The sequence below is a fragment of the Mastigoproctus giganteus genome, chromosome 7, assembly GCF_048544385.1.
Source record: "Mastigoproctus giganteus isolate SK-2022 chromosome 7, ASM4854438v1, whole genome shotgun sequence".
Classification (NCBI taxonomy): domain Eukaryota; kingdom Metazoa; phylum Arthropoda; class Arachnida; order Uropygi; family Thelyphonidae; genus Mastigoproctus; species Mastigoproctus giganteus.
This window is the reverse complement of record NC_143581.1, coordinates 45,067,328-45,089,597: the sequence shown is the minus strand read 5'-3', so window position 1 is coordinate 45,089,597 and position 22,270 is coordinate 45,067,328. Positions and strand designations below refer to the sequence as shown.

The window sequence follows — 22,270 nt, the reverse complement described above, 5'->3', positions numbered from 1 at the left end:
GAACACGATGTTGTATCTATTAGACCATTAAATGAAGTCAGATGGTTATACAGACATTTTACAGTTGATGCTTTAGTAAAAAATTATCAATTGAATATTGCAATGAGCAGGTTAACGAATGTAATGATCCTATTAGTAAATACTGTTTACAAATTTTGACAAAATTCACAATATCGTGTGGCATTAATTCCGCTCAATGGTGTATTAGGAGAGCTTGCATCGCTTTGCAAATATCTACAAAAATGCTGTTTAAACGTTATTAATGCACATCAATATGTTAAAGCTAAAATAAACAAATTAAGAAGACAATATCTTGGAAAAAATATTTTCTGGAGTGAAAATGTGAAAGAAGTATTATCAAAAATTCAAAGTGATGTTGATATTGCAGCTATAATTCAGTTTATCAAACATGTATGTGATCACTTAGATAACAGATTTCCTGATGAAGAATTAAATGATTGGAAAGTATTTGATATTAATGCTATCACAAATGAAAGCAATAATTTTGACTTTGGGAAACTTAATGTGATATGCCTTGCAAAAAAAATATTCACGATTTATTGCAAATAATGAAAGTGATGTTATTTCTAAAATATCAGAAGAATATTCGGAATTAAAATTTATAATTGCCGAAAAAACTAAAACTGGAACATTTAAAACTTTCAGTGACACTTAAATTTTGTACATTTTTGTAACATATCCATTCTCTATGATATTATGGAAACCTTTCAAGCATCAACTGCAGACTGTGAGCGAGGATTTTGCACTATGAATTCAATTAAAACAAAAAATCGAAAGAGATTACATGAAGATCATTTAAGTGACCTTATGAGAATCAAATTGCATTTAGCTAATGGTGCAACAATAAATGTAGATGATGTCTACAAAGTATGGACTTCTACAAAGAACAGAAGAGAAAAATTCCAAGAAAAATAAATAACTGTAAAGTGTAAATGTATTGTTAACATTTTTTTTATTATTATTATGTATGTCCCTACTTATAATTAAAACAATTTGTAAAAATATTGCACATATTTAATCTTGTCTGAAAATTTTTTAATCAGGTGCATTTCTGTACCGCGCAGCTATAAGAAAAATTAGAGGGAACATTGGACCTGTCAGGCACCCATATCCCTGCTAATGGATAATTTCTCCCAAGGCATTTGGAATGAACAACAGCACTATCCCTGGGGAACAGAGTGCAACTCTGGGGAAAGTTATTAAAAACTATAGAGTAGTAAACAAAAAACAAACACTGAGTATACCATGTTATAGAAGGGAATAACTGTATTGCTTACCAAGGACTATTCTCATGAACGTATTTCAGTTGCTTTTTTTTTTTTTTTTAAGAACATTGCTGATTAAATTATGCATGTGACTTGGACCCTGAAAGTAAGAGACAAATATAGGAAGAAACATAAACAATATAACTATTACATGAAACCATAGCCGTGTAGTCATTATGCTGCATCTTCCTAACGTGTTCTGCCAATCATTCTTTTGATACATATTAGCACATAATTGATGAAATGCTGTCTATTCAAGTAAAAGGATTCTTGAGTGGACCTTTCTTCACCATTGCTGCTAACAGCTGTAAAACTAGTCTACTGCATTTTTGTAATAAATAGATGTCCTGTTTATACTTTGGGACAGATACTTGGGGTCAGAAGAGTTTACCAAGTAGACTGTAGTCCTTTGTGACAGTATAGCGTTTTCGTCACTTGTGTGGAGATGTCTGGGTTTTATTCCCATCTATGACTGGAAGAATTTCGATAGTCCTCTTCAATCAAGTCTGTGGTTAGTTGATCTTGGGCAGAGGAAATTGGTAAGGTTTTTCCTTGCCAGTTATTCTGGGTTTTTTGTTCCACACAACGTGCATATTAACCTTAACACACACTTGTACAGACATATACAATGGTGCAATATGGTCTAATCACTAATGTGCTTGAAACCCTATAACAACAACAAGTAGCCTATAAGTATGTTTCAGTATTTGTGTTACAGTTGACCAATCAACTATTGCTTCTGGCATGGTTCGAATTATAGAGTAATCCATTCTTATTATACATTTAGGTAAAGTAATTCAGTATTATCAGGAATAAGTCAAAAACTTATTACTCTGTTTAGTTTTTTCTTCTAGATATGAATTATGGCTCACATATGTTTGCTTATTTACTGCATAATCTTTGTTAGAAGACAAGGTATACTTTTCATGATTGTCTGACTGTAATACACTTTGCTACATTCTTTGGCTGAGAATTTATTTATTTTAGAAATTAGGTAGTTTTTAAGAGAATTTAGATAATACTAATTGTTAAATTTAAAAATGTTCTGGAATCTTGCTATTATCCTTCCTTGGCACTAATATTGATAAATTAGTTTAGATTACCTAGGTCAGTCTGGATTAATAAACTAAATTAGACTTCTAGTTTATTAACATATGTGCTACTGAGACAACACTAGAGGAATAGCTCAGAACATCTGGCTTTATAGTGTATAAATGTGGCTTTATATTTACATTTATAATGTTAAAATGTGGCTATATGTATAAATATGGCTTTATAATGTATAAATGTACAAGTATAAATTCCATGTATAAATACAGGGTTAGTCAAAATGTTTTCGACATCTTTGATAGTTTGTCAAATATACTAAATAGGTTTCTTTGACAAAAAAGGCTATAAAATGAAAGCATAAATATCAAAATTGTGTTTGCCACAACATAGATGGCACAGACATTGCAGATGTCTGTTCCATCTGCAATATTTATGGGCCTTTCTTTTTTGCCAAAAACACTGCAAATGGCATTTCCTACCTTGACATGCTGATCTGGTAGCTGTTGCCGCAGCTGACACAAGATGCAAACAACCTCATTTTGCAGTAGGATGGGGCTCTGGCACACTTCCATAATTGTGAAGGTTTCTGAATGATAATTATTCCTGTCACTGGATCGGCTGTGCTTCTCACGATGACAAACCGTTACTTCATTGGCCGCCGAGATCACTGGACCTATGGGGTTTTGTGAAAGATTTGGTGTTTGTGCCCCCTTATCTGTCAATTTGCAAGAGTTGTAAGGGTGCATCACTGCAGGTATCGCTCAGATCGACAGCAGTACACTGGAGAAAGTGTGGCATAATTTGATTACTGTATTGATGTGTGCAGGGTCATATGTGGGGCCCATAATGAAAGATTGTAAGGTAACTGTTAAAAAAAACTTTGATATTTATGCTTTCATTTGATAGCTTTTTTTTACAGAAGAATAAGTAGTTACTTTCAAATAAACTGTCAAAGTTGTTTTGGCCTAGCCTAAAAGCACAATAAGGTGTATTCCATTCAGATCTTAGCACTATGCCTGTTAATAATCATGAAGTAATTAAACTTTATTCCATATGTATTTATTTGTTTCCTTTTAGTATGCTGAGTTTCTAGCACCTTGATAGAATATGCCACTTTTTATGAATATATAATTACCTTTTATTTAAAATGATTCAGTATATGAGATGTACATTTCAATAGTAATAACATGTTCTAGCAGAAAAAAAAAAGCTTGGTATAATTAACACAAATTTTTTGCTAATTTTAGGAAGCAGATAATGATGCTACTGGAGAGGCAGCACAGACTACACAACAAACTTTAACATTTTATGAACTTGATTTAGGTCTAAATCATGTTGTAAGGAAATACAGTGAGCCTTTAGAAGAACATGGAAATTTTCTGATATCAGGTAAGTATAAAATAGAAATGTTTGAATACATTCACAATGTGGTATTTACACACTTACTATTTCTGCTTTTATACTGCTATATATATGAAAAAAAGTGAACTTGGACAGACTGATTCCAAATGTGATATTGATTGTGTTCACAAAATCAATGATATAAAATTTAAATGAGAATTATCAAAAAAGTATAGATGTGTTTTCCACAAATGTATTTGATGGTTTCTTGTACAGAACAATAAATACTTATAAGCTAGTGTACACATTCAAGTTTGTGTCAGAGCATATGGTGATCTACTTGATTGTTGATTTAATCGTATGACACACTTATTTTATCCTTTGAATGATTCTGCACTTTTTTGACACTTTTTTTGTGAGAGGCAGACGAATCCATTTTTAAAGTTACAGTAGTAACATGGTCATTTACCATGTTCCATCTACCCTGGTATTGTTTTACCACATTATGTCTTGATGTAACTTTTCATTTTGATCTTTACTAGCTGTACTAAGATTCTTGGGGAAGTACAGGCAGTTCTCGCTTTACGAGTTCCTGGGTTTACGAGTTTTTTTGTTTTTTTTTTCAAGTATCAAGTATCAACAAAATCGAAAATGTGAACATTAATTGCAAAAAATGAATGTTAAACATTCATAAATACCGCATTTCACACTACACGCGTAGCTATACAATACAGTGTACCCCGCATTACGATATTAATCCATTACCATTGTATCGCAAAAATATAATGTGAACCCAATAACACATTGTGTTTTGTTGGTAATTTATTCCACGACCTCAGAAGTTCAGATTTTCGCTATATAACTCCCTAAAAGGTTGTTTTTATAGTGTAAATTGTATTAGTTACCAATTTAAATCATTAAACGCACTACACTTTCATCGTTATCATATGTTATAAGAATCAATTTTGACCTGCTTTGTGATATTTTTCTAAAACACATTTCTGGAAGTTACGACCATAAAACAATTTGCACTTTCTGGTTTATTGGGCTTTTCTGTTACTGCAAGCAATTATAAACGGGTAGTAAACTCGATGTTATTGCATTTGTGAAAAAATCGATAGCTGAAATTGTGTGGGTTTTTACATTATTATGGTGAAATGAGTTTGCCCTTTACTGAAATCTTCACTCATATAAAAAACAAATTTTTAGAATCTTCTCTTCATTCCTTTTTTTTTTTAAGCTTCGTAAACTTGTTACTCCGTGCAAATCATGTTAGTTGCAATTTGTGTGTTCCGTTAAAAAAATGCTTATGCATGTTATTTAAATTTATAAAGAAAAGAGAAGATTATCTTGGAAACAAACGCCTCTTGAAGCATTTCTGAAGAAGATCCCTTGTGCAACAAACCAACAAGTGCTGAGCCAATAATAAGTCATCAACAGGTGTGCATTTAGTCAATGATGAAGAATAACCATTCTTTAGCATTTGTAAGTCGTAAATGATTTCTTTATTATAATTTGCTTGATTTTACAGGCTACGTTTTCATTTCTTTGGATAAAGCAATCATTGTTTAAACAAACTAATTAGCTAACTAATTTCATTGTTGATAACGTAACCCCTATTTTTAATATTTTTAACATTATGTCTATGGGAAATAAAGTCCCGCTTTATGAGTTTTCGCTTTACAAGTGCGCGCTAGGAATGAATTAACTCGTAAAGTTGAGAACTACCTGTATTTAAGATGGTTGTTTAGATAATGAAGCTTCAAACTCATCTTGCAACCTATTGTTGCAAAACTAATAGCACATTGACAGGCTTCTTATATTCTTGCCTTTATAATTATGTAAAGTGCTTTCCATAACATTCTTCAAGGATGTCCAAACTGCTTTCTTTCCAAAATATATATGCTGCAAAATTATCTTTCATCAAAAAACTCCAGCTGTGGATTTAGTAGCACCAAAAACAGTCTATCTTGATCCAGGTGAAGTGCCTCATTGGCACTTCACCTGGTTATAAATGCTGTTTATAAATTTAAAAAAAGTAAAAAAAAAAAATTTTATAAATGCCTACAAATTCCTGTCTGCATGTACTGGTGGAATGTGATATTGTCTAATAAGTTATCCTTTGTACTTCTGGTGAGAATAGACATTGTACATGTGGCAATAGCTGAAAGGAGTCCACCTTCTGGAGCACCTACATCCAACACCCAAGGTCCTGGTAGTTCTGTTATGATTTAGGTTGTGTTTACCTGGTATATCCTGTTTCTCCTTATTCCTCTTTCTGTTCATTCACTCATCCAGAATTGCTGTTGTCCAGGATGACTGCTGTACTTCACAGGCCCTATTTGATCATAGGAGTCTATTTCACTGTGATCCTATTTCATATCACATCCTATGAGGTATATAATCTGTGATTCAAAGGTCACGAGGACAAAGTTATCAACTCATAGTCTTCCCAGTTGCCTGGCATTGACTCCCTAGAATGTTTGTGAAAGTGTCTAGAACGGGGCCATGACTTAGATTTTCACCAGAATACAACTTGCTTGAATTGGCAAATTTCGTTGGGTGGATGGCTTCAGTTTCCTGTATAATAGTTCCAGCCTTGTGTCATATATTGTATTGTGTGCTCTGTGTCATATATTGTATTGTGTGCTCTGTGTCATATATTGTATTGTGTGCTCTGTGTCATATATTGTATTGGTGCCATCCTTGCTGCATACAATGATCCAACACTATACCCCGACCGGGCTAGCTGAGTGGGTAAAGTGCCTGCCTGGCAACCCAAAGGTCACCGGTTCGAATCCCACCTCAGGCTTGGATCAGAGTACAGAATGCAAAAACTTTGAGAGGTGCATTATGGCCACAGAAGCCGATGCGCCAACAACTAACAAACAAAAAAACCCAACACTATACTGACTTTTGATAGGTATTTCCATTATTCTGTCCATCATGCTGACTAAGCTGCTACAGAGGATGCACATTCAATGACTGGTAGATAAATTGGAAGAATGAGAAAAGGACCTTGATCACTTTACAAGAAATGTGATAAGAGGTTGTCACATAGTTTGCATGCACTAGATAGCAGAAAGAGTGGGATACCTGAGGTCATCTGTTGGAAACATTTTGTGCTAATGGAAGACAGTGGATTGCATGATTATTTATTCCAAACCAGCATTAATGACTCCTGGAGCATGTGACATTTGAAACAGATAGAAAAAATTGCAAAGGTATCCTTAATGACTTTACTTGAAAAACAGTTGATAGAGCTAAGTGTAAGACCAATGCCATCAGAAAAGCACTCCATTGAATTGATTATTATGGTCATTACTATCTATCCCAGTGCAGAGAATGGAGGCATTTATGTTATGAAGTAATATAAGAACATAGTGTGGGACATTGAATTATGTCACACCAGTCCAGGTATCAAGTGGATGCATGTTTGGGTGGTATGGATGCTGAGCGAGATCAGTTACACGTGGTTTTCATTGCACCAGCAATGAAATTCATTGGTGTTAGTGTTGAGAGTATTGGTTTTGGACTTACTAGTTGTGATCAAAAAATCACGACTGCAACTATCTGTTGTGACATTCTAAACAGTACTCTCTTACCTGTATTGTGGGAATTCTTTGGGGGAGGTGGGCAGTATCTATATTAGCATAATAATGCTTCACATCACAAAGCACAATCAAGAGAGGGGAATAATATGGTGAGAATAGACATTGTACATGTACTGATCTTCACATATCATTTATGATCAGCAGTTAGGAGAGGTTGTCTCTTGGGTGGTCTGCTGTGGAACTCCATATGTCTGAGTGTGCAGAACATCGTCATTTGGGATATTCTTGTATTCTGCATTTTGTATTACAGTGTCAACTGTCCCACAGTTACCTGCCTGCCAATGAGCCCATATAATGTGCTGCACCCTTCACTCACAATGAACATCCACCTTGTGTAATCTGTTATACAGTTCTGTCAGCCAGCAGTGGTTCAATGCCATTCTTTGTAACAACACCAGTGTGCTGTGAGCAACCTGAAAAGATACATCCATGATATCTTTACTATGCTCCCATAACTGCTACTTTATCACTTTGATTTTTAATGACCAGATGTAAATTACCACTGCTATAGCACATAAAGTGCTGTTCGGCTTTTTATACCGTGAGCTATGCATCATAGTCCATTATGGATGGGGTGGTCACAGTTCAGTTGATCAATGGTGTATATACATGAATATAGGATGTTTCAAAAGTGAATGCAAAAAAAGTTCTGAATGGCTGTGGAACTATGGTTGTTTGAATTTTAAAAAATGGTTATGGATATATGAATGATAAAAAATAATAAGCGAAAAAAATAAATAAGAAAACATGTATGTGGTATGAATTAACATTTTATTAGGTATGTCTCCTTCATCATCATCGGCCATTTTCAATCCACTGCAAGGTGAAGGCCTCTCTAGCAACTTTCCAGTTACTTCTGTTTTTGTGCAATGGCCGTCTATCTCTGTTGTTGTCTTCTAGATTTTCTTTTATCTCCTCTTGGATACCGTACTGTTATTTTCTTGGTCCATCTGTCATCATGTCTTCGAGCTGTGTGTCCTGCTCAAGTCCACTTCTCCTTTATGAACATCTTATGAACTGAATCATATTTCCTGGAACTGTCTTTAAAAGAAGAACTGTAAATTAACTAAATAATTTTTGTAATCTCCTGTTACTGCATTATCTTTTCATATTTTGCTATGTTGCTGTATATTGCATTAAATTTCTGTTGTAATTACCAGTTGTAAGGAATAAGTTATGTTGAATAGTATATTATATATAGTTAAATTCAGTCATAGTTGTTTACCATTTTGCCCTTGGAAATCTTCTAATATTTATGAATAATCCAAAGGATAAATATTTCACATATATCACTGAGTTTGCACTTGAATTGTAATTATTTTTCCAATTTGCTTTATGCCAGTGCTTTGTGAACTTATATATATATGTGACCATTGCTTGTGTATAATGAACATGAGTAGGAATGGAAGGCTAGAAAAAGAGATCTACGGAGTAACATAGGCTCCTATTATTAAAGTTACAATATTTAATCAGCTGTTTTTTAATGTTATGCAAAAAAAAAAACAAAAAAACCTTTTATTGTCATTAGAGTTAAACATGGTTTAAGTGCCAGTAGCCTGTATCTGTTTAAAGGCCCAAGGACGTGTTCAGCAGAATATTGTAATGTAGCCAACTTGTGTTAGTGTCGACTGATGTGGTAACGTGTCAGTAAACATTTTAAAACAAATTCTCTTGCAGTGTAAGTGTCCTTTATTTTCATTTAACTTCTAGTAAAGAGATTAAATACAAAGAAGAAAATACATGGACTTGCAGAAAATTGGAAGGTAAAGCTGGAGGGAGTTGGGGAGATGAAATAACACTTATATTATGGATGAGATATCCACACTTGTGTAGCTAGATATTAATACTAATGTCTAATGCATGTGCATGTCTCCCATTGTTGTGCTTGTATATCATGTTGTATTTCACAAGTTGAACAGTTTCCAACTTTCATCGCTAGTTAGTTGTTATTGCTGCCATTGAAAAGTGTACTATACTTATCTGTGTAACATTAAAAAGAGCAAGAGAGTAAATTGAGTGATATTTATGAGTGTTGCGGTAGAATGAAAATCTGTTACATAAAGATAAAGAAACAAGTTCACCCTCAAGTAAAGAGAAAAGTTGCATTTTATTTGTGTTGTATTAATGATTTATAGGTATTCCTCATTAAAGAACGTTAATGAGAACAAATGTTATATTAGATGCTACAATGGTTTGGAACACATGTATGTATTTAAAGGATTGGAACATATAGGGGAATAAAGAAAAAAGGTTTGGAAAGTTTTTCAATTAAAGAAAATAGAAGATGAAAGATTGCAAGATAAGATTTTTGCTTTGGATTTTGTCTTGAAACTTTGATTCCTTTACTCTGAAGAAACACATTAGTTATAAAAAAAGCAAAGAAAAATAACAAACATGTAAAAATTTTTTTTGTATGCTGATTTAAAGGAAATATTTGAACAGTGTTGTATCTAGGTTTAAATATAGTTGGTTGCCACTAGTAACAATTACTTTGGATCACTTGTTACTCTATACATTTTATATGTTATTATGAGCCATAAAAAAAAAAGGAAAAATTTAATGCTCTGTAAATTTTTTTTTTTTGACAGAACTAAATGAATTTAATTTTTTTGTCATTTTTCTGAGTTCTTTAATTTTGTAATAGAAGTGAAACTTAGTGTTTCAAAATTTGTGCAGACATGGGAAATCCATATGGGCACTCATGAACAGTTGTGACATTTAATGAACAGTAAAAGGAGAACAAACCATTTACATCACTTATGATACAAGAATTTTTAGTTCTATTTTTTTACAATTTAATTAAACTAAATATTAAGCATAACATTTATGTGAGTTTTGTCTGTGTGTTCATTCTTTTTTTTCATAATCTTTTATTCATTAATTTGAAATAGTTAAATATGCTGTTTAATGAAAAAATAAGTCTTAAGTTAGTGAATGGATTCTTGAACATGACAATGTAATAGTTCAGAACTAAGATTGTTTTCGCCAAGACAGGAGGTTGTAATTTGGTCATCTCTACCAGTTTTAGTTCCCTATCTTTTTCATAAACTCAAAAACAATGAAAGGGTGAAAAATTACCAGCACTGATGAGATTAAAGTGACTGTAGCATTCTGAAAAGTATTTCAAAAGAAAGTTCCATAAATGTCTTCAGCATTGTCATTGGTTCAGGCTTCTGGCTTTGCAGAGCAATTAATTCAAATGAATAATGCCCAGTGATGCATATCAATGTTTGTTAATTATAAAATTAGTCTCATTACAGAATTATATATATGAAGTTTCACCTCATACATATTTTGTTTGAATACACAGTCAGTCCTCGTATAGCACGATAGTTGTGTTCCTAGAAACCCTCGTGCAATATAAACAACAGGCCCTATGGGAAAAATAGGGTTAGGTGCCGACCACCCAAGATTGAACACACATTGGTAACCAAAACATTACCAAACACAATAAATCGTTATAAATAAATTATTTATAACGATTATATAAAATATAATCGTTATAAATAATCGTTATAAAATACGTAAGTATTTTATAACGATTAAAATACATAATAAAAAATAATATTATAATTTTTTATAATATTTTTTATTATTATTATATCATGTTTTATTATAATATAATAAATAATAAAAATATGTAAGTATTTTTTACGAATAAAATACATATTTTATTACGACTGTTACGTAATAAAATATTGCTACTGCTTTTGCTTCTATTTTAAGCCAACTTGTTTTTTGTTTGATTTTCTATCCAAACAGATGACAGCCGTTCCATCTCTTCCAATTCTTTGTGTCTTAATTTAATGGATTTTAATTACACTTTGAGTTGTTCCTGCTATGAAAGTTGTTTTTATTTTCTCTGCATTCTTTGTAATTCTTGGCGTTGCCTCATTTAGGTCTGTAGCACGTGCAATATCACATGGTCTTTCATTTGAGGGCACTGACTCTCTTTAGAAAATACAGCTGCGTGTTACAGGCTCTAAAAAAAACGATAAGTGTTTGCTTTTTATTTACATAATTGTTATTATATATTGTACTTAATACGTAGTCTTATAGTTTTAATTACGCTGGTTATTTTTATTTTAATTTATATAAACAGTTTTTGTAGATATACGTAATACTTTATAAAACCGTTATTCGTTCGAATATTGCAGGCATTGTTTTTGTATATAGTGATAGGAATTCAAATTTTTAATTGAGATAGCTAGGTAGCTCTAACGTATAATTATAGAAACAGTAATACGCTTCACTGTTTCTTTTAGATAGCGTAGTATTGACATTTAATTAATTTAATTTATTGATTTTATTAATTTAAAGTATCATGCCCCAAACTAGAGCAGCAAAGCAATGGGCACAAAGAGGCAGGAGTGCTGTGACTCTGGGGAAAACTGAGGGGGGCGATTCTCCAACGCATCACAGCCTAAAAAAATGTGCAACTTGTGAAATGTTTGCCGAACTATCTGGAATGGAACATGATATTGCCATGGGGGATGTCTTTGTGTGTGCGCGCGATGTAAGGAGTGTAAGAAAATCAGGCGACAACTCAGCGTTGTTATGGGCCTATATGAGAGTTTGAAGGACAGGGTGGATGCCCTCGAAAAACCTAAATTGAGGGGCCCATCAAGCTCTCAGCTGCCCACATCAACGCCAGAGCTTGCACTTGGTCATCACGCAACACAGCGGCAACCCCCAAGGCAGAATGCGCTGGTGACACAGGAACTAGTAGTTGTTGGTGACTCTATTGTCAGGGAGATGGGAAATATATTGTGTAAAAAGGATAGGTGGAACAGGACCAGGGTATGTCTGCCAGGGGCAAAGGTTGATGAAGTTGTAGAGCAGATATCATATTTTAAGGGCACAAAAGGTGATATAGTTGTACACGTTGGCACTAATGATATCAAGAGTAGGAGACTGGCAGAATTACTTAGCAAGTACAGGTCACTGATGAAAAAAAGCCGTGAATTAGGGTTGAATTTGAAAGTGTCTGCAATTCTGCCCAGACACGATAGGAGGGAGTATATGATGAGAGCCTTATCGATCAATTCGGCCCTGGAAAGATTGTGCAAGGCTCAAGGGATAGAATTTTTTTCAGCCTGGACTGTACTTGTTAACAGGAGAGACTGCTTCTACAGGGATGGGACACACTTAAATAGAAAGGGTGCAAGAATATTTGCTGATGCTATCGAGGCAGTGTTGGGTGGGTCGGAAAACTGATAGCTTGGGGGGATACAAGGACTAATAGTTTAACAGTAGCCGTAGGCAGAGGTGAAGGTGATTCTTGCACAACTTCTATTAGAATAAGTAGCGAAATGGAGCGTGGGGTGTTGGGGGTTTCAGGGGCGGGTGGCGGTCATCGTGGAACGGGTGGGTATATGGGATGTGTTAGGGTAACAAGGAATAGGAGTAGGAGCATGTATGCTTGCTTGTATACCAATGCTAGAAGTATAGTAAATAAATTTGATGAATTTGAAGTGTTGGTCAAGACATCAAAGGCAGATATTGTTGGGATATCAGAGACGTGGTGTCACACAGATATAAGGAATGCAGAACTGGAATTTGGGGAGTACAATGTGTACAGAAAGGATAGACAGGATCGGAAGGGAGGAGGTGTTATGCTGTTAATTAAGAAAAACATAAAATCAAAAGAAGTGCATCCAGTTGATATAGATGAACAGTGCACTGTTGAGTCAGTTTGGTGTGACATAAGCACTGCGAAAGCAAAAATAAGAGTAGGAGTGTGTTATAGGCCTAATGACTCGAATGAGTACAATGAACAATTGTACAGAGAAATAGAGTGGGCTAGTAAATCGGAATGTCTTATAATGGGGGATTTCAACTTCCCAGATATTGACTGGAACTTGTGGGTTGGACACTCACACACTAGTCAGACATTTGTGGATTTATTGGATGATTGTTTTCTGCAGCAGCATGTTCGAGAGGCAACCAGAGAAAGTAATACTCTTGATCTGGTTATCGGCAGTGATCATTCATGTATTGGGAATTTGCAGATAAAAGAACCACTAGGTGGCAGTGATCACAGTGTACTGATGTGGGATTTACTTAAAGATTTAATTACCATCAGGGGTAAAGGAAAGGGTTTTTGCTTCTGTAAAAGCGAGTACAGTGGTCTCCGACAGTTTTTAAATTCTGTACAGTGGAATCAACTGATGATGTTACCAACAGTAAATTCTAAGTGGGAAGCATTCAAGGAATTAATCCTGGATGCTACTAAAAGTTTCATAACTATTAAGAAATATTGTTCAAGGTTTAGGCCTAAATGGTTGTCAAATGAACTAATGAGACTCGTAACAGAGAAGAAAAATGCATGGGATGCATACAAATTAACACATAACACAGAAGCCTATGATAGCTACAAGTTGATCTGTAACCAAGTTACAAAGGAGGTTAGGCAGGCGAAGGCAGATTACGAGAAATCCTTGGCGAAAGATGCTAAGAAAAACAGCAAGGATTTCTTTACTTATATAAACTCTAAAAGGAAGGTGATGAATTTGATTGGTCCACTTGACATCGATGGTTCGACTGTTGATGATCCTGCTCAGATAGCAAACAAACTGAATGAGTATTTTGCATCTACATTCACACGTGAGGAATTATTAAGGTTTGAAAATGGCAGAAGGTTATCAAATTGTAGCAGGATACTTAATGATTTTGTAATAACTGAGAGCAAAGTGGAAGAGAAACTGTTGAAGTTAAACGTAAGAAAAGCACCTGGGGTGGATGGGATCTATCCAGTTATATTAAAGGAGGCGGCAAAGCAACTAAGCAAACCCTTAGCCATAATTATGAGAGCATCCTTGGACTTAGGGGAGGTTCCCACGGACTGGAGATGTGCAAATGTATCCCCAATTCACAAAGGGGGATCGAAGGGTGACACAGGTAATTACAGACCAGTTAGTTTAACTTCTGTTCCCTGTAAAATAATGGAGTCGCTGGTTAAAGATGCATTGCAGGATCATCTAGACAAGACTGCAGCAATAATTCAGACACAGCATGGGTTTGTTAAGGGAAAGTCTTGTCTGACAAATCTGATAGGATATTATGATGTGGTTACAAAGGAACTGGATGCGAAAAATAATTTTGATATCATATATTTGGATTTCAGGAAAGCTTTTGACACTGTTGCGCATGGAAGATTATTGTACAAATTGGAGCAGAATGGTATTAAGGGTAAGTTGCTACAATGGATAAAAGGATGGTTAAGTGGGAGAAGACAGAGGGTGGTAATCAATGGGTGCTGCTCTTCTTGGACTAATGTTATTAGTGGAGTCCCACAGGGTTCGGTGTTGGTTCCACTGTTGTTTTGTATATTTATCAATGATATTGATGAAGGTATATCAGGCCTAGTGTCAAAGTTTGCAGATGATACAAAGGTTGGCAGGGTTGTTAATGACAGTAATGGCAGTGTGCTACTGCAACAGGATCTAGATAATTTGGGCAGATGGGTTAAGAAGTGGCAACTGAAGTTTAACCTTGACAAATGCAAAGTACTGCATATGGGTAGAAGTAACCCCAGAGAAAAGTACCAACTGTGTGGTACTACACTTAAGGTGGTAGAAAATGAAAAAGACCTGGGAGTAATTGTGCAGGCAGATATGAAGTTTTCTGAGCAATGCAGACAGGCTGCCAGGGCACGTCATGGGGTTTTGTCAATGATATATAGGAATTTTGCTAGCAGGGAAAAGGAGGTGATTATCCCTCTGTATAAGACAATGGTCAGGCCACACCTTGAGTACTGCGTACAGGTCTGGAGGCCTCATTTTAGGAAGGATGTAGATTTACTTGAGCGTGTACAGAAAAGGGCAACAAGATTGGTGAGGGGAATGAAGGGCTCCTCTTATCAAGAGAGGCTTAAGTTCTGCAAATTGCAGTGGCTGGAGACTAGGCACCTGCGCGGTTATCTGATTGAGGTGTATAAGGCCTTGAATGGGTTCAGCACGCTGAATTCTGATGGGATCCTTCCACTTGTTCAGATTACGAACCTAAGGGGGCATAAATTCAAATTAAGAAAAGACAGATGTAGATTAGATGTGCGGAAATTTGCCTTTAGCCAGCGGGTGGTTAATTGCTGGAACAAACTTCCATCTGTCGTTGTGGAAGTTGATAGGTTGAATAAATTTAAGGAGGAACTGGACAGGCATTTGGGGGGAATGGTGTGATTTTTTTTTTTTTTTTTTGGCTGATGCTGCATAAGCTCATACATTTGCTTTCTTGCATCAAATGCCACTACTACTACTACTATTTCGCTCAAAGCGTTTCACAGTTTCATATTTTTTCGCTATTGACAGTGGCGGACTGGCCATGAGCCTTATCAGGGAAACCCCGGTGGCCAGTGTGATTTTGGCCATAAACGCTGGTGTGAGGACACTACAAATTTTCCCGGGTAAGAATTTTTGATCCAGTCCGCCTCTGTTTATCGATATTGCTTTTCTTTTTCTCTCTGAATCTGCAGTGTCTTCACCAGGACGCTTCCTTTTCACATCTTTTAAGTATTTTACTCATTTTTAGGGAATAAAGCACAATTACAAAATGAGGAGGCATTCTTGATACACATAAACAAAGCTGCGCGCGTGTAGCAACTGAATAAACAACACCATAAAGGCAGAGTACACTATTAACACCTCACATTTTACTAAAGCACATTTCTAGGGGTTACTACCATAAAACAATAAAAACAATTTCCAGTTGCGTTTCTGCTAGTGGAATCTGTTATAAACTGGTAGTAAACTCGATCTAATTGCATACCGATAGCTGGAATTGTGTTGGTTTTTACGTTATTATGGTGAAATGTGTTTCCCCTTCACTGATATAAAAAACAAATACATTTTTAGAATCTTCTCTTCGTTCCTATCGTGTTGCGTTCAGTTGGGGTGATTCCGCTTTCGACTGCCATTTCTTGTAAACACAAAGGCGAATCGTTCATAAGCGAATTCGGTTCGTGTTATATAAGATATCGTTCCCCTATTTATAAATCGTGTATGATCGAATTCGTGTAATGTAAACACGTGTTATACGAGGAGTGACTGTAATATTTTTAAAATTTTTAGATTTTTTACCTTTAAGTGTGTATGATAATCTAGATGAACATATCTTATATTTCAAGTAAGTGGTTATTAATTGTTTATCAATTTGTTTTGATTGTAGTTCCTGGTGGTACAGATGGTCCTAGTGGCGTTCTTATATGTTCAGAAAACTACATTACATACAAGAATTTTGGTGATCAACCAGATATTCGTTGTCCTATTCCAAGACGTAGGGTAATATATATGCCTTAATTTATTAAGGTTTTCTAAATATGCAATTTGTGGGGTGAAACCTTAAGTTTCTCACCAAACTGAATATTATAATTTAATACAGTCAAAGCTCTTTATAGCAACCCTCTTTTTAATGTTCCATCATGTTATTACAACCTATGCATTAGGTTCTAGCTGATTTCCCATAAACCTAATGCTATTTTTTTTACATTGATTATAGTGACCTTTAAAGACAAACAAATTCTCTGTAACAACTAAAAATTTTCCACCATTCCTTCTTTTTTTTTTTTTCCTTTTTCTTTTTTTTTTTTATTATAATATTTGCATTTCAAAATGAAATTATTGAAGCTCATGATGAACTTGCAGGCTGACTTTGAGATATTTTTCTTGGTGATTTCCTATGCTTGTTGGAGTAATGCATATAAATTTGGCAAGTTCATTTCATTATACAGTATGTATAAATTGTACACTAATGTGGCTCCTATGAAGTTGGTAACTTTGCCAATTGTAAACAAAATTAAAATTTTACACGCTGTAGATAATGGTGTTTGTTCTAAGACCAGCATTGCTAAACAGCTCGGCATTCCTAAGATTACACTGTTCACCATTATGAATGCTTAGAGAAATATGCTGCATTAGGTACAATCAAAAGGTGACATCTGGGTCTTGAAAAGGTACTCTTGGAGTGAGTAATGACGATGCATGCAAAAAGTGTTCCCATAGATGGAAATATTTTAAAAATTAAGGCTGAATAATTTTCTCATCAGAATGAGAATCATTTAAAAAATGTTGACATAATGACCTGAATGACATCTTAAATGCTGACAAAACTGGACTTTTTTTTTTTTTTTTTTAAAGTTGCTACTGGATAAAATGCTTACATTTTAAAGGTTATATATAATTACAGAAAAGAGCAAAACGAAATATAATTACGGAAAAGAGCAAAACAAAAGATTACTGTTCTACTAGGCACAAACATATCTGGCATAGAGAAGCTTCATCTCATAATCATTGGGAAAGCATTCCCAATGGTTGCCACTTGGAGAATTGGTACTTCATTGTTGATCCAGTCTGGAAAAGAAGTAGGCGCATCTCCAGAAAAATGGCCTACCCAAAGGTAGTATATTAACTCATTTGCTCATTAACATCTACACAAATGACCAGTCCATTTTTCAAGGAACTCAGAGGTTTGTGTATGCTGATGATTTAGCTCATGTCACCCAAGCCAAAGATTTTTAGACTATAGAAAACATCTTGACTGAAGCTTTAAGCAACATTGGCAAGTACTGCTACAAAAATGCCTTATGAGCAAATGTAAACAAAATAAAACAGCTTGTTCCACCTTAAAAACAAGTATGGCAGCAGGCTACTGAACATATCTTGAAATGGCATCCAGCTTAATTTTGATAAATAGACAGTTTATGTAGGTGTTATGCTGAATTGTACTCTTGCCTTTAAAATACACAGAAAAACTAAACTGAAAGTTGGAGAAGCTTCAGACGCTCACATCAACTAATTGAGGAGCTGACCTGTACATGCTAAGAATAATAGCTTTATCTTTATGTTTCTTGACTGCAGAGTACATCAGCCCTGTCTGGGTGATATCCTTTCATGCTACAAAAGGAGACCCCATACTAAATCAGACTTGCAGACTAGTGGCCGGGTGCCTCAAGCCGTTACATACTGGTCAATATTGTCCCTCTCTCTATCAGAACAGCATGAAAAGGGAGCCAGGCAGCTACCTGATACCACGTGCTCACTGTATGGCCAAAAATGCTCCACATTGTCTCTCTTGTCTCACAGGAGCTTCCTGCATCATCTCTGGCAAGAGGCCATTGCCAGACAACAACCCAACAGACTTATCAGCCTCCAACTATCTGAGGCATTTCCACCTGGAGCTGATTTATACTAGCCCTTGTGAAAAAGTTTTTCACAAGTTTGTACTTTGAACCATTACTGGAAGATCGAAATTTGACCTGACCTGTTGATTCTACTCAGATTGCCCTATAGAATGTACTGCAGTGTCATCCAAACCGTGGAACATTTGTTGAACTGTGTGTTACCTGATCCAACATGCTCCACAGAGGACCTTGCTTCATTTTTTGACATTGTTGTGTGACGTGTACACTACTGGATAAATGTTTTAACATATAAACTTTTTAGATTGAGCTATTTTACCACGTTTACACATGGATACTCTCTTATACTTTCTTTTGCAAGTAGTTAATCACATTACTGCATTTTTTAGCTATCATGTGAGCTGCATGTCTATGAGTGTCTTATCTGTGTCTCACATTTGAAATAAATAAATTGGGAAAGCCCAGAAGTGCCAATTCTTTAAAGCAGTGTTTCTCAGCCTTTTCATTCCTGTGGCACACTTTTAAAGATGCTAAAATTTTGCGACACGCTACAATCACTACTATACTCCTATATTCACAAATGGGAAGTTATTTCTGTTGAGTATATTTAATAATACATTTATTATTTGTGTAGTATAGGTGAACAGATCTAGTACTAGGAATCAAAACGTGATGTTACATTGGCCACCAGAGGGTGCAGCTTAAATAAATGAATTTTTTGTTCGAATTAATTTTTATTATAAAGTTTGGATTTATTAATTTTTTTTTAATTTTCATTTTCTGCGGCACACTATTGGGAAACACTTCTTTAAAGGTTTGAACACATTGCCAACTATGTATCAAGGAATTCAAAAGGCTTTAATGTTGTGAAAAGTCTACATAGAATGGATCAGAATGCGTGGGGGGGGGAATGGAAATATTTTGCTGTTTGTGACTAACTGCATTTCACATTGTCAAGTGAATGGCCCACATGCAGTTATTATTTAATACCTGGCACCTAATATAATATCAGTTCTGTAGGAACTCATTGTGGACATAATGGAAACTGAAATTTGTAGTGATAAAAAAGAGGGACCTGCTGTGGTTCACCAAGAAGTTTCTTGGAGGGATACTTGTCAAGGAATAGAACTTGTGTGTAATTTTTTTCAAGTGCTGCTGTCATATACCTTCATAATTCTCTTTTAAAACATGCTTTGCTACTGATACAGCACATTTTAACAGATTATTTTACTGTTTGAAACCAATTCTACTGTCTGTGGTTAAGTTCTGCTATACTTATATCATGTATATCTACATATATGCATCGATTCTGTACATGTTTTTTTATGAAAACCCCAAACACGAAATGTATCAAAACCTATAGTACTTAGTACCGTGCATGGGTTGAAGGAGAAGTATGGGGGGAGGGTGGGTGCTGGAAACTTTGCTCTAGAGACTAAACATGGGTTTCACCACTTCAAGCCTCCAATAAGCAAAGTGGTGGTATTTCACCGGTTGATGAAAGTCATCTACCACCTCACTACTATATACAGTAATTACTATATGTATGTAATTTATAAATTAATCTTATTACACCATATGGTCAATGCAAAATGTACAGTCTTTTTTTCCTTGTTTGATACTATAATATATTCTGAGTTAGATTATACTATTTTGTATTAGTAGAATTACATTAAATGTTCAGACTTTTCTTTGTTTTGTTGATTTTACAAACTATCAACATAATGATTGTTCGGTATAAAGACTGTTTCATTCTCCTGGAGAGATGGAGCATCTCTATAGAGCTTCAACTGTTTAAACTTTTTTTATATATATAGAACTCTTTTCTATATATATAGAACTTTTTATATATATATATTTTATATATATAGACTACAAAAGGTTGTATGTTAAATTTGAAGTTCTAAGTGCAAAAAAAATTAAAATTGAAACTAAAGAAGGACGAATTAATGTGTTAAATTAATAGACTGATATGTGTATTTACTGGTTGTCAAAATGCTGGAAGATTTTATTCTTTTCCTTCACCTTTGACAACCAGTATTACACACATTGGGCTATCAATTTAACACATTCTCCCCTCCTGCTAACTTCAATTTTATTTTTTAAAATTCAAATTCAGTATACAGCCTTGTATTGGGGAGCTTTCCAAATTTATAAAAATGCTGTTTATTGAAAATTATAATATTGTATTATAGTATTTTTAGAGCACAGCAGACTCAATTATTTTAGAGAAAATTATCTGGATTGCAGATTAATTGCAGAATCTAAGTTAAAAAAAAATAAAATAAAAAAAAATAATACATGGAATCCAGTATAGGGGTTATTTATTTATATTTTGTAATGTTCCTGCAGACAAGACCCTTGAGTTTTTCGGGAATTATGTCCCCACTTTTTTAAACGAAACCGCAAACACAAAATGTATTAGAACCTAAGGTATTATACTCTCTTATAGTATTTAGTACCGTGTATGAGTTGTAGGTTGAAAAGACAGAAGATACTTGTTGACATTAGACATGAATTTCTGTAGATTGTAATTTTTGGGAAATATGTGTGAATGAAGTTTGTTCCAGAAAATAGAAGTAGAAAGGGATAAACGAGAAAGAGGGAAAAGTTAGTTCTATGATTTTGCAGTTGAACAGTAAATGGATATTTACTGGTTGCAGCACATGTTTGGACTAGTTTGGAAGAGAGTGGGAGAATTACAGATGCAATTTAGAACAGTGCCCATGGAAGTATCTAGGGAAAAGGCATGCTGCAGAAACAGTCTGTGAGGTGGAGAGACTTTGTAAGAGATGGGTCAGTAATTAATCTGACTGCTCTTTTACTTCCTGCCTACTAGTCATGTCTTGGTAATCCTTCAGTTTTACTGCTGTATAGTTAATGAATTTTTTTTTTAATTCAACCATGTGTGTGTTCATGTTAAAACAGAAGTATTCCTTATGTTGAACAAAAACTTCAGTTTACCAGTGAATGTGAAAACGGTGCTATGGCATAATCTTTAATGATTTTTTTCTTAAATAAATGGAACAACACGGAAATGCTGCCCTTGCTGACAAGATGATAATTCAGAATAATTCAGAATTTACACGGTATTTTTCACGGGAAGACAAACTGAAAGAAAAAATGAACTTCATCTTTTTCTATTTTTAAAAAAAAATTGTATGCATTACATCTTATGTTAAGTCTTGAACACATTAGTGTACTTCTATAAATGTGAATATGTATGTAAATAAATTTGCATTTTTGTGACATTTATGCTTTTTTCTTTTCTTTTTCTTTTGCAGATTATTTGGGAAAATTTGTTTCTCACTCTTCCCAGATAATCAGGAGTGTACTGTATTTTGAAACTGTCTACATATGTTTTAAGGGTTTAAATAAATTTTAAAAATGTATTTTGATTAAATATATTTTTTTTTGTAGAATGATCTCGATGATCCAGAAAGAGGAATGATTTTTGTTTGCAGCTCAACACACAAAACAAAGGTAATCTTTGTGTGTGTGTATATATATATATACTGTGTTTATATATATACACACACAGTTTAGCAAAATGTAGGCTGTTTTGCATTTTATTATATTAATTATTGGAATTTTTTTTTCTCTCTTTTAAACTGAAGTTATTCAAGCAGTAGGCTAGAAGTTTAGAATGCCATCTAATATCCCAAATAGCATATTAATTACATTGGCTAACAATTTTTTTTTTTATACTTTAATCAAACAAAGTACCACATACATTCTTATTTCCTTAGATATGTTTGCCACTCAGAGTTTTACTTATACTTTGTTTTGCCTTCCCTCCTAAGAAACCAACAGTTATTGGGGAATGATTTCGGGGAATCTAGTAT

The 22,270-nt window shown here is 34.5% G+C and overlaps 1 protein-coding gene across 1 annotated transcript in view; it reads left to right on the top strand.

Moving 5' to 3' along the window:
* Positions 1–22,270, top strand: part of Sf3b3 (splicing factor 3b subunit 3) — a 245,622-nt gene that overhangs the window by 48,885 nt on the left and 174,467 nt on the right. The window contains exons 6-8 of the mRNA XM_090376877.1: positions 3,584–3,725; positions 16,457–16,569; positions 21,846–21,908. Coding sequence (XP_090233003.1) covers positions 3,584–3,725; positions 16,457–16,569; positions 21,846–21,908 — 318 coding nt within the window. The remainder of the gene's footprint in view (positions 1–3,583; positions 3,726–16,456; positions 16,570–21,845; positions 21,909–22,270) is intronic.